We start from the raw sequence: 13408 nt of genomic DNA on the forward strand, positions 1-13408 counted from the left end.
GTCTTCTGGGGCATTATAGCAGCAGTCTGATGGTCTGGCTACTGTGTTGTTTTTTTGTTGTTTTTGTGTTGTTAAAAAAAAAAAAAGTTTTGTACATTTTTTTTGTTTGTTCCTGTTCAATCTCAGAAAATCAGCAATATCGAAGAATTGTGAGAATCGCAATTTGAATCGAATTGGCACCCAAAAAAAATCGGAATCGAATCGAATTGGGACAAAAGCATATTGTCACAGCCCTAGTGTTTGATTATTTGAGAGTGTAAATCCATGTACTTACTGTGATGCTTCTTCTATTTTGTCATGGCACAGACACTGGACCTGGGGTGTTTCTCTGATATCAGGTGGCAGATATAACAAGGTATGTAAACACTTATGTAAAACCCACATGTGCTCTTCAAGATATGTCATCTTGTTTAGCAAGAAGTTTCTACAATACATTTAGGAAGTGAATCTAACACAAATATGAAGCCAGAGAAAATAATTTCCACTTTTGACACACAAACACTAAAAGATCATGAATGAATCACGAGTTAAACCGTACCAAAGGCCCCAACAAACATGTTGATAAGATAATAAATGACTCCTGAGCCATGTGTGAAGGAGTGTTTTATCAGGTGAAAAGTATCTGGAGGTCCAGTAAAATAAGAATCAACTGAAAATTTGTGTTATTGCATCTTTCTGAACTGTTTGTGACACATATTAAAAGACAACATTTCTACCTATAAAACCTTATTTATTACATAAAAACATGTCACTTTCTTTTGTCGCTAAACATGTGTTTTTTTTTTTTTTTTAATATTTATTTTATTTATTTAAATAGCTGTGTTAATTCACCTGTTTTTTCCCAGATTGAAGACATCAGTGAAATCTTCTGTCTGAGCAGAAATCTCAGACAGTTCATCAGTTATCAACCTTGAAAAAGCACATCTGAAATACTATTTGTTACTATAGGCTTAGAAAAAACAAACTGCCTTTTCTGGTAACCATTTTAAAGTGTTACTCCTTCATTCTTTTTCATGCTGCTGGCTAGGTTAGCATAAAAATGTTCCCTGTGGGAGGTAAGTATTCCCCGGTCAGGTCGGCAGTTCTTTAGAGGCCAAAACAACCACATTTACCTACATTTAGTTCTAGAGAGACTTTAGAAACACCCATTAACCAAACATGCATGTTCTTTGAGTTGTGGGAGGAAGCTGAAATACCCAGAGACAACCCACACATGTTGATGTGTCCAGACATGTGCTCGACAGTGCCAGCAACAGAAACTAGTTTTATTGTTTTCCTCTGGTTTGCAGAAAGAGGGCAGAGTGAAGTGTTATGTAACAGCCAGCAGCGAACATATATCCTGCCCCTGAAGCTCAACTTCAGAGAAAAACGGGAACTCCTCCATGTTAGCCAAACCAAGAAGAACATGGGCTTTTTTCCTTTCTTCTCTTTCGAAACATGGATTCTACTGATCTCATTTATCTTCATCTTTGTTTTGTAAGTGTCTGGAAGCAATCAAAAAAGTTAGTTTAGACTCTGACTTTGTTTACCTGAAGTATCAAATGCAGGTTTAGCCTTTGCCATGACAGTTAGCAGCAAATTATTCTTTACTAACAGCATGTAACTTCATCTACTTACTGTAATGCTGCTTCTGTTTTGTGCAGGTATGGTCACTGGACCTATGGAGTATTTGAGAAGCTAGGGATCCCTGGTCCCAAGCCAATTACATACTTTGGGTCACTTGGCAGACACGACAAGGTATGTAAACACTTATGACTTGAGAAGATACATTGATCTTTATAGCTCTGGGGTTTCAATATAATCTGTTACATCAAGCAGGAGATGATGAAGATTTTTTTCTTTCTCATCAGGTATACTTCTTAGATGATGTTAAATCTGCTCAAATATATGGAAAAGTGTGGGGGTGAGTTAAACAAAAATCAGTATATTATGTTAGTATAAAAGCACCAAATCATGCACATTTTTTAAATGTATTTTGAAAGTTTGTGGCTGTTAACATATGTACATTTTCAAATTTTCTTTTTAGCACTAATCACCTCAAGTTTAACCATTTATTACCAAAACTAAAAATGTGTTTTTCTTTTGTGAATTTTCAGCATCTATGAGCTACGAAAACCCATGCTGGTTGTGATGGATCCTGACATGTTGAAAAGCATACTGGTGAAGGAGTGTTTCACCTACTTCACCAACCGGAGGGTAAGAACATGCAGGATAAATTCTGCAAAATACGATAGGCTAAAGTTTTACTCAAGACCCTTTATTTACATTAATAATTTGGCTCTCCGAATGGAAATATTTGCAACAAGCAAATAAGGTCCACAAAAATGTAAGTTGCTTGTTTGGGGTGCAGTTTGTGAATGACAGGATTGTTGTGTGGGAAGCTCCGTGTTGGGAGATGTTTAGACTGCTTACATTAGGGCTAGTCGTCTATCTCAGCCTGATCTGTGTCCTTCCTCTTCACAAAAAAGAAATATCTCCCTTTTTCTTCATTCTTATATATTCCTGTAAAAAAAAAAAAAAAAAAAAAAAAAAAGACTCTTTTTATTCCACATTTATCCACATTTTCATATCGCAGCTTACTTAAAATAAGAAACTACTTTATAATCTACTGGTGTAGTGATACTAATGATTCATACATATTTGGAAAAAAGAAGTTTCTGTCCTACTAAAAAGATCTGTCAATTTATTGAGGTGGGAACAGGGTGTTCAATCAGACTTCAATAACATGTGACTGTGCTTTAAACGACAGTAATTAACACTAAACTACACTGAACCTGCATTCTTTACCTATGTTAAATTATTGTTGTTTAAAGATGTCTGTGTTTGAGTATTTCAAGGAATGACAACAAACAGCTTGTCTTTAGGGCAGTGTCTCTCAGTCCTGGTCGTCGGAGATCACCACCTGTATGTTTTAGAGGTCTCATACTTTAACACACCTGACTCAGACAAATGGCTCATAAACAAGTTTGCATAGAACATGAAGAGCAGTTCAGTTAATCTGCATCAGGTATGCTGGAGTTCGTAAAAACTAAGACACGTAGTTTCTTTTCCACGGTTTCCAAGCTGTACAACACCGCTGGTCTCACCTTGTCCTTTAATTGTTGATGATGCTTTTTTAAATCCCACATCACAACTGCTCGTACATGTGTCTCTCCACCGCTTTCCCACACTTTCTGATGCTGTAACTGATTAAAATCCACCACCTTCTTAATCTCTACACTCTATAACCTCACTGGGTCTTTGTTATTTTCACACAAGCTTTCTGTTTTGCTGCAGCTAATCTTCTTTCCAGGACAGACTCCACCTGTCTAGATTCTGGCCACCTGCACCTTGCTCTCACTACAAATCACAATGTCATCTGCAAACTTCATAGCCCACGAATATTCCCGTCTAACTTCATGTGTCAGCCTGTCCATTGCCACAGTGTGTCAAATCAGAGTACTACTCTGGTTAAGCACACAGTGTGGTTTGCTGTGATGGTTTCTACCACAAATGTGGCTTGTGCAGTTTTCAGACATTTCTTCCTCATTCAGTCCTCCCAGAAGTTCACCAGAAGTTGTCACCATGTTTGCTGCAGCCAACATGGTGACAATGGTTAAGTGTGATCTAGTGATGCGGTGTCTACATACACAGCACAGCACAGCACATGCTTATGGGCAAAGCGGGTGATCTCTTGACTCACTGACAGTTTGGATAAACTTGCTATAAGTTAATAACATGGTCTAAACACTTCATCTGTGTAAAAAGCTGAATGCCAAGAAGTCTAACTGTTTAAAACAGGGGTTTATATCTCTGGTCCTTGGACACAATCCTGCAGGTTTTAGATGTTTCCCTGATCCAGCAACTGATTCAAAATAAATGGCTCTCCTCAACAGCTTGTCATCAAATTCTGCCCAAGCATGTTGACCCATTAGCCTAACTCATGTGTACTGTAGCATGGCAAATCCAAAACCTGCAGGACAGCGGCCCTTGACAACAGACCTTGGACACCCGTGATTTAAAACATTCATAGAAAAAGGAAGTATTTTTATATTTCGATTCTTAAATGAAAGAATCGTCAATATCAATCCAACAGAAAGTTGGGTTGTTCTTCAAGCAAAAAAAATATATCGACAATCCCCATCTTCTCAACAAACTGAGGCCAATTCTTTAAACAGGTGACAAATATCAACAACTATTCCAACTCTGCACAAATGTAAACACCGTCATATCTCTTGTCCTCTACAGGACTTGCGTCTGAATGGGGATCTCTATGATACTGTGTCTATAGCTCAAGATGATCACTGGAGACGGATTCGTAACGTCATCAGTCCCTCCTTCTCTTCTGGTAGTATAAAAGAGGTAGGAGCATGTGGTGGTATGAACGAAGTGTAAAGTTTTACAATAATCTTCAACGGTCTATGCCATTTGTGCTCTGTTCTTTTGATTTTAGATGTTCAGGATCATGAGACATCATTCCCACAAACTGACAGCCAGACTGCATCCAAAGGCATGCAATGATGAAGTCATAAACATTAAAGAGTGAGCAACACCAAGTAACTTCCAAACGTTACTCGAATCAAACCTTACAACACAAAGTCACGAAATAGTCACATAAGCATCAATATTAAAATATAAAAATAGGAACCGGTTTGGAAGTTAATCACACTTATGTCACCTCTCTTTTGGAATACTGCAACTTGTTGTATGTTAGTGTGGATCTGTCGTCCCTGTACCAGTTACAGGTAGTTCAAAACTGGTAGGAAAAAGCATGATCTGAACACCATTTTGGCATCTTTGCACTGCCTCCCTGTCCGATTACAGATTGATTTTAAGATTTTACTCCTTACTTTTGAAGTTTTAAATGGAATAGCACCATCTTATTTATCCGGTCTGGTTCATATTTATGTTACTCGTAGCTCTGCGGTCATCCAGTCATTTCAAGTACAAAGCAGACAAAATCCCAGCTCAAGACTCACCTCTTCTCCTTGGCATTTAACTTGAACAGAGCATTGTTTTATTCACTTTTAACTATTTTCTGGTTCTTGTTCCTATGTTTTTATTTATACATGTGAAGCACTTTGGTCAATGCTTATTGTTCTGAAGAGTGCCACACAAATGAGCTTGAACTTGAATTTGAAGTCTGCAAAGGTGGTTTAGAAGGGCTCAGAAACACAAATCAGTGGAGTTCAGTGACTGATGGTTTAAATTTTGTCTTTTCGGATGATCAAACGCAAAATTCCTTGCAGCTTTCTGGGTTGTCTGTAAGACTGAGACAGAATATCAGATGTCAGGAAGATATTATGAAATCTTTATGTTTGGCTTTCTGACTTATTTAACATATCTTTCCCAGCTTCCTTGGAGGGTACAGTATGGATGTGATGGGGAGCTGTGCATTCAGTGTGGACCTGGATACAATAGGCAACGCTGAAAATCCTTTCATCATCCATGGTTCAAAGCTGTTGAAATTCTCTAAATCTCTATTCATATTTCAAGGTTCTGATTTTTAATATAATATTTCCAACTTTCTAGACAAATATGTTTTGCAGCCACAGTTATTAAGTGTTTATCTTCTCATCCCTGTCAGGCTGTTTTCCCATATTTCTTCCAATTTTGGAGCTGCTTGGATTTTCTCTTTTCTCCAAGTCCTCTACGGATTTCTTTAAAACAGTTGTGGATAAGATCAGAGCAGAACGCAGCGATAGCTCCAAACAGGTTTGGATGAAAACACATTTGCATGTGTGTTGGTTCATGTATACAGACGAAGTGAATGAATTTGATTGACGTGTGCATTTCTGTTTTATTTTAATAACCATGTTTGACCTGTTTCAGAATTTGGGAGATCTCCTTCAAATTTTCATCAACTCTCAGACTGGCAATGAAAAAAGTAAAGACAAGCAGAAAAAGGGTAAAAAGATGTGCATCATTTGGTACAACATGCATACTAAGTGTTCAAATATGTGGACATGAGATGTCTGACACCTTGTCTCCTCCCTCCTTCATGTGTTTTTTCAATCACAACAGGTCTTAATGATCATGAGATCCTTTCCCAGGTCACAATGTTTGTGTTTGCTGGTTATGAAACAAGTGCCAACCTGCTTTGTTTCTTGGCATACTGTCTGGCAAAAAACCCTGAAGTCATGAAGCGTCTGCAAAAGGAGATAGACCAGACTTTCCCCAACAAGGTAGAGCTGAGGGTTTTGGTTAAGGGCTGATTTTATTGCAATGACAGAAGCTAGTATTCGTTAAAATGAGACCAGTTTTCAAACTAATTTGCAACTATTTTTCAGGGTCCAGTCCAGTATGAGGCTCTGATGCAGATGGACTACCTCAACAGTGTGGTCGATGAGTGTCTAAGGTAACAAATTTGCTGACAAAGATTCATGTTTAGGCAAGAGTAAAAATATCATGGAGCAAATACATAAAAAGTAACCATACATATGTCTTTTCCTACACACAAACTTCAAACGTGAGCCTTTCTGTGTGGAGTTTTTATGTATTCCCTGTGTATGTGTGGCTTCTCTCTGGGTACCCTAGCTTCCACCCACTGTCCAAAGACTGGTATGTTACAAGGATTGGTTACTCTCAACCAGGGATGCCCAGCTCCAGTTCTCGAGGTTTTCCATGTATCCCTGTTCCAACACACCTGACTCAGACTAATCACCCATTCTGAAGAACTTCATTGGCTGCTGGATCCATTTAACGGAAGCCAGGTGTGTTGGAACAGGGAAACATCAAAAACCTGGAGGACAGCAGCCTTCGAGGACCAACTTTGGACACCCCTGCTCTGAATAGTCCCGAGGAGGGACTGTTAGTGGTTGTTTGTCTTTCTGTGATGGAGTGGCGACCTGTCCGGGGTGTACCCTATCTCTTGCCTATCGAATTTTTGCTGGGATCCAGCTTTCCACGATCCAGACTAAGTGGTTAAAAAACATGGATGGATGGAAAACAGAATAATTAGTTTATTTCTAAAACTAAACACAGTTTTATGCATCTGATCTCTGGTTCCAACAGGCTCTACCCTCCCATTGCACGTCTGGAGCGAACTGCTAAAGAATCTGTAAAGATCAATGGAATAGTGATCCCAAAGGATATGATTGTTATGATTCCAGTCTACGCTCTTCACCATGACCCCGAGCTGTGGCCTGAGCCAGAGGAGTTCAAACCTGAAAGGTTGATTGCTGCAGAAGTTGTGGCTGTCTCTGAATATCTACATTTACAGCAACTGTGTGGGATGTCAGAATATAACAAATCATTTTAGCTCCCTTACAACATTTTGTGACTTTAAAATCTATATTTTGACAAAGAAATCAAATTATTTCTAATTGAAAATACACAAAAACTATTTTTAGGATGATAAAGATGTGGTCCTTTAACAGAGAAAAGAGAATGACCTTTTGTTTTCTTTATATTTTGTCATTTTGTTTACAGATTTAGCAAAGAAAACAAGCAGAACATCAAGCCATATACTTACCTACCATTTGGAATTGGCCCAAGGAATTGCCTGGGGATGCGATTTGCTCAGCTGATGATTAAACTGGCCTTGGTGGAAATTTTGCAGCGATATAGCTTTGCGGTTTGTGAGGAGACACAGGTGATTATTAAATTACTGTGAAAAGCTTTTAGTCAGAAATTACAGACAGGGATAAGAAGACATTTCTAATCACATACCTTTGTTCATTCCCCAGATACCTTTGGAGATGAACCCGGAGGGCCTTGTTGGGCCCCTTAATCCAATCAAACTAAAGCTGTCAATGCGCTCAGCAAACAAGGATGAACGCAGCTAAGAAGTTGTCACGATGTGACATTCTTTCAACTCTGAGATGTCCTGAAAAACATTTACAATTTATTTTACTTATTAGTTTGTGATCAACTCAAAATCAAAGCAAACATCTTAGTCGATCATATTGGTGACCTTGTAAACATTACTGCAATGTAGTCGTGCCTTGATGTTTTATGTCAAATACAGTGCAATCAACAGTTCATCCAAAAACAATTATATTTATCTTTATATGAATAAACTATATATTTGAATGCATAGTATCTGAAATCTGGGGTAAAATTGGGAATTTGCAGAGGAGTCATAAAGACAGAAAAAGAACATGATCACTGAAAGAATACAACATGGTATATGAAATAATAACAGAACACCACAAAAAGTAGCATCACTCATTAAATTAAATAAGAATCATCTTTCTGTGTATTAACCAATTAAAAAGTAAGAGAAATTTTAAAACGGTGTCTGTTTTCATCTCAACATGTGTCTTTGAGAAATAACAAGCATTTCAATAAACTGCACAACATGTAATATGTGAGAAAAATGAAAAAAAACAAACAAACAGTGAAGTGGAAATTTGATGTGTGTAATTACTTGTGCCTTAGTTAAAAATGCAATGGGAAAATTTTAAACCAGTCTGGATCAGGAACACTTCCCAAGTGAAAACAGTTAGAGGTTGAGAAACCTTGTAAAATGTAAAGAAAAAACAGAACTCGATGGTCCTACAGAGCAGCATTTTACTCACAGCACACAGAAAATTTGGAACTTGAAACGTGTCTTTTTGATGGAAAGTGTTTCCTCAACTTGAATTTGATGGCAGCAACATGGCTCCAAAACGTTTGAATGAACCATTGAGGGTCACAGGAGCCTATCAGAGCAGACGAGCATCAGAGTATACACCCTGGACAGGTCGCCAGACTGTCGCAGGGCCAACACAGAGACAAACAAGTAGTCATGCTTTGGAGAATTTAGTTACCAGTTAACCCATCATGTCATACAAGGCCCTGTTCAAACCCTTCCCTTGTGCAGTGTTGGTAACCACCATGCCACTGTGCAGCCGTGTTTAGTTCTATCTCTCCGTACAACTGATCTGTACACATCTGAGGACTGAAAAGTAAGTAAAACAACTCTTCAGACACCATTTACTAAAGGCAAGGCAAGTTTATTTGTAATGTACATTTCAAGTTCAAGATTATTCAAAGTGCTTTTAAAAGTGTTACCTGTCAAAGGACTGCTGGAGTTTTTCTTTAAAAATAGAAAAGAAAACTTTCCTTTTTCATGTTAAGTACCACCTGAAGATCTGAGACCATGTGTCCTATTTGGCAAGAAGTTAATAAACTACACGCATAAAAGTGAATCTAACACATATATGAAGAGAAATAAAAATCCACTTTTCACACACTAACACAAAAAGATGATGAATGAATCACGAGTTGGACCGTACCAAAGGCCCAAGAAACGATAAGATAATGCAAGACTCCTGAGCCATGTGTGAAGGTGTGTTTTATCAGGTGAAAAGTATCCGGAGGTCCAGTAAAATAAGAATCCATTGACTCTTTGTGTGATTTCGAATATTTATGAACTTCTAAAAAAGAAAAACCTTTTTGTGATGTTGCACATGAACAAAACTTAATTTATTACATAAAACACGTTTTGTGTCACTGAAAATGTTGGTTCAATAAAAATATTTCCTTCTATTTCTTTAAAAGGTGTATTTAGTTGTGTTTTTCATGAAAGAATATAGATTTTAAGACAGACTAGTTGCTCAGTAGTGAGAACTGTATTTAATCACACAAGCACAACCCAGACTAGATAACAGCAAGAACGTCTTACACACCTGTCATATTTGTTTATTGTAAAATCTGACAAAAGGGGAAGCTAAATGCAGAAATGGAAAAAGCGTGAGCTCTGAGGTAGATTCAAGGCAGAGAAAACACAGCATCAAACTGTCTTTGCACTCAGTCTGTTAAATGCTTTAGAGATTTTCATATGAATCAGGGCCTGAGGACAAATGGAGGCGTGGCTGAAAACAAATGTCACAGATAAAAAGAAGCCCGAAAATCTCTTTCCCAGTTCTTTTCTCTCTGCTCTTTTCTTTTAGTTTCTTCTCTCCTCTGTCCTTTCAGACGCCTCTCCTCCTTTTCTCTGTGTGGTTGTTTCACAGCGTTTTGATCTCTGGCTTGGAAGTGTGTAACTTTGGCTCTTTTCAGCCATCCATACCCCAGACCTTCCTGATCTCTCTTCAACACAGTAGGCACTGGTTGGTGGGGCCCCTCTCCGTCTGGTCCCAGTCCTGTGCCGGGTTTCCAGCCACAACGGACCATCATCTTGTAGCTGTTGCTGGAAGGTGGGAGGCAGTAGTAGGGAGTGGGTGGAGGACGCCGCAGACTGAACTGATGCAGCGTAGAGGACAAATGTGATGAAGGACTGCTCCTGTACTCAGTGCAACACACACCACACCACTGAGGCGGGAGGACACTGCAGAGTCAGAGAAAAGATCAAAACTCATTCATCCAACAGAGTTTCAAACTGATTTATTAATTCAATCCTGTTAATGTGATGAAATGAATGATTGCTGACTAAAGTTATGAGTTCTGTATGTGCTTTCAGAAACTCATGAGGGTTCAGCAGACTGACCGATGAACATCCAATTCTATCTATTATTAGAATGAAACTTATTGCATTGTGGACAATAATGATAAAATAAGAGGAAAAAAGATGTAAGTTCCATTTGATTGGTTGAACTAAAGCTGCATTAACTTCAAGTCAATTTTTGCTTCATGTTGAATCACTAATATTTGTTTTACCAGAACTTAATTCTATCATAATTATTACAAAATAAACTTATTATTACTTGACTTGATAAAAGTCATTTCTATAATTATTGGACTATACAAACAATAAAGTATATTTGAAATATTAAAATGTATTAGAAATTATATTGTGACAATTTTCTGCAAAAGTCACAAGACAAAATAAATATTTTAAACAATCTTCTTCACTTTTAAAGCAAAGTCAGAACACCACAAAATAACACAACCCAAACAATGCAATAAAAATATTTTAACAAAGACATTAACATTTCAAAATAAAGATGCAGTCTTCTTCTCACATTGTCTGCTCACTGTCGTGGACTAAATACAAAACTAAAGAAGAAAAACACACCAACAGAAGGGAAACTCCTAACACCTGCAGGACTGTGGCACTTGAGGAGCATAGCTGCCCACCCTGCTGTAAATGATGGGTCCAACAGGTCGCTGCTGTGGAGGTAGAACAGGGATATTCTCTGTCCCAGCAAGACTGCAGCCCGACGGGTTTTCAACATATTCCTGCTTGAAAACACCTGAATCAAATTAAATGGAGCCAACAGATCCAACAGCCAATGAAGTCATGCCCAACAACTCATTAATATACAGTAAGTCAGGTGTTTGTTGCAGGGATGTGCTGAAAACCTGCAGGGCTGCGACCCCCATGGGAACAAGCTGAATTGCTCTGGGGTCGGGGTGTTTGTTGCAGTGCCTTTTACAAAAGTATAGAGGTGGCTGGTCCTTTCTGTGAATCAACAGATGCCAACGTGAGATCTGAGTATCAATATCAAAACTTATTAATATCTAACTTGATACTTTTTTTGTTTTTAGTATTGATTAGTATTTGAGAATCAATTTTTTTTAAAAAGTTGTTTGTTTCAAGTTTATGGTATAGACCATTGATAACAGTTTGGTCATTTTGGCTTAAAAATGTATATAGCTACAGTTGTACAAACCTGCTATTAGTCTGTCTGTCAATTTCTGGGCTTCTGCCATAGCTCAACAACTCCTCCAACACTTCATTGTGGCCAGCTGCAGAAAGAAGAAAAGGGAATAAGAATGAGTTTACATTTCCCAACAGAGATATCTATTTTCTTTCACATCTGCTAGTGATAGACACCTTCCAGGGCCAGGTCATGGGCATCCCTGCCCTGTGTATCAACCACTCCAACCCAGGCTGCTCCGTGACTGAGAAGCAATCTCACTGCAGTCTTTTGTCCTGACCAGCTTGCACACATCACAGCTGTCCAAAGAAATGTATCCTGGAGAGGAAAATACAACCTTAAGAGGCAAATATAGATAGTAAGTGTGCTAAATTTAAAACACTCACATCATTAAATGTTGTACCTGAAAGTTTATGTCAACCCCCTTTGAAAGGAGCTCTTTGAGGCCGGAGATGTCTCCCTGGTGGGCACAGCGCAGCAGCCTCAGTCCCAGCAGCTCCACGGACCTTTCTGAGTTGACTTGAGTCCCACCACTAACTTCTCTTTGTACAGCAGGTCCAGTTTGAACCTGGTGGACTTCTGCACCCCTGACTCTCCTCCTGGTTCGCCTACTAGACCCTCCACTCTTCTGTCTGATCGGGCCCTTCTTGACTGAACTCCCTGATGCATCCAGCTCTTTGTCATCTTTTATCATGTCTTCATAAAACTGCCTGGCTTCATCACCACTCAGTTCAATGCTTGGTTTAGACTTGTTTAATGCTGGTGCTATGCTAAAGACATCATGCTCACTGGCAGGAGTAAAGCCAAAAGCGGCCATTGGAAACTACAAACGCTCCGTTCAGTAAGTTTAAAGTCAACTGTTGTTTTCAGGTCAAAGTCAATGTGGGACAGCGACTTTTATTTTTTGACTGAACTGCTATGATAGTTTTGCTGTGGCAGTGTTTAAGTCAGATTTGAAATGAAACCCGGTCATCTTCAGTAATATATTACCAAACGGGTTAATTATTGTGTACAACTGGATATACACAACCTTTCAGCAAAACATAAATGATTTAAGACACCACAGCTGAGCTAAATGTGAGCTAAGCTAAGCACCGAGCGTTAGCTAGCATTAGTATTGGAAACATCGCTTTAAAATAAATGACAGAATATTAAGGCACGTGAACACCGTTACAATGACTTTATAATATAAGAAATAATATAATAAAGATAAGGTGCTAAAGTGTTTTTTTTTTCTTTTCAGAAAAATACGCTTACTGGTAACAGCGTCAAGCTAATGTCTTATTTATTTCCGGTAACGCGCATCTTCCGGTGACTGATAATTGCTGCTGCCACCTACTGGTTGGAGGTCGGGTACAAACGTTCCTGCAACCCTTTCAGCATCTGACAGCGTCAACACAGATGTGGACTCAGTTGTAAACAATTACTAAACATTTCTAATTCAGTTTCAGCCAAGTAGCTGTTTTCATACATCCTCATGCGGAACACTGTCAGGAACGTTCGTGTGCATGATGCTAAATGTATATATATATAAATATATATATAAATATATATATATATATATATATATATATATATGTATATATATATGTATATATATATATGTATATATATATGTATATATATATGTATATGTATATGTATATATATATGTATATGTATATATATATATGTATATGTATATGTATATATATATGTATATATATATATGTATATGTATATGTATATATATATGTATATATATATATATGTGTATATATGTATATGTATATATATATGTGTATATATATATATATGTGTATATATGTATATATATATGTATATATGTATATATATATATGTAAATATATACATATATATATATATACATATACATATATATATATAATAAGACGTCGTTG

General features: G+C 37.8%; 2 protein-coding genes across 2 annotated transcripts; one reads left to right on the top strand and one right to left on the bottom strand.

Moving 5' to 3' along the window:
• Window positions 1-1376: 1376 nt before the first annotated feature.
• On the top strand, window positions 1377-7766 carry LOC306774737 (cytochrome P450 3A30-like; the record flags this gene model as incomplete). Its single annotated transcript, XM_079264894.1, has 14 exons — window positions 1377-1476; window positions 1644-1737; window positions 1851-1903; window positions 2097-2196; window positions 4228-4341; window positions 4433-4521; window positions 5333-5475; window positions 5567-5694; window positions 5812-5887; window positions 6004-6164; window positions 6270-6337; window positions 6994-7152; window positions 7411-7573; window positions 7668-7766. The coding sequence occupies exons 1-14, from the start codon at window positions 1406-1408 to the stop codon at window positions 7764-7766; spliced, it is 1518 nt and encodes a 505-aa protein (XP_079121020.1). The 5' UTR covers window positions 1377-1405.
• A 1286-nt stretch (window positions 7767-9052) lies between these two features.
• Window positions 9053-12795, bottom strand: gpank1 (G patch domain and ankyrin repeats 1). Its single transcript, XM_079265080.1, has 4 exons — window positions 11911-12795; window positions 11684-11825; window positions 11520-11595; window positions 9053-10234 (listed from the first exon to the last, which is right to left on the bottom strand). The coding sequence occupies exons 1-4, from the start codon at window positions 12322-12324 to the stop codon at window positions 9793-9795; spliced, it is 1074 nt and encodes a 357-aa protein (XP_079121206.1). The 5' UTR covers window positions 12325-12795; the 3' UTR covers window positions 9053-9792.
• Window positions 12796-13408: the final 613 nt, after the last annotated feature.

The sequence above is a fragment of the Telmatherina bonti genome (genome assembly GCF_933228915.1).
Source record: "Telmatherina bonti genome assembly, chromosome: 3".
In the NCBI taxonomy this organism is placed as follows: domain Eukaryota; kingdom Metazoa; phylum Chordata; class Actinopteri; order Atheriniformes; family Telmatherinidae; genus Telmatherina; species Telmatherina bonti.

Bases quoted from the DNA above. Each gene is read 5' to 3' on its own strand.
- gpank1 (XM_079265080.1), bottom strand. From the start codon at position 12,324: ATGGCCGCTTTTGGCTTTACTCCTGCCAGTGAGCATGATGTCTTTAGC. The intron at 11,826-11,910 runs GTACAACATTTA...TTTCCTCTCCAG, and splicing joins GGGTTGACATAAACTTTCAG to GATACATTTCTTTGGACAGC. The intron at 11,596-11,683 runs GTGTCTATCACT...TTCTTTCTGCAG, and splicing joins CCATGACCTGGCCCTGGAAG to CTGGCCACAATGAAGTGTTG.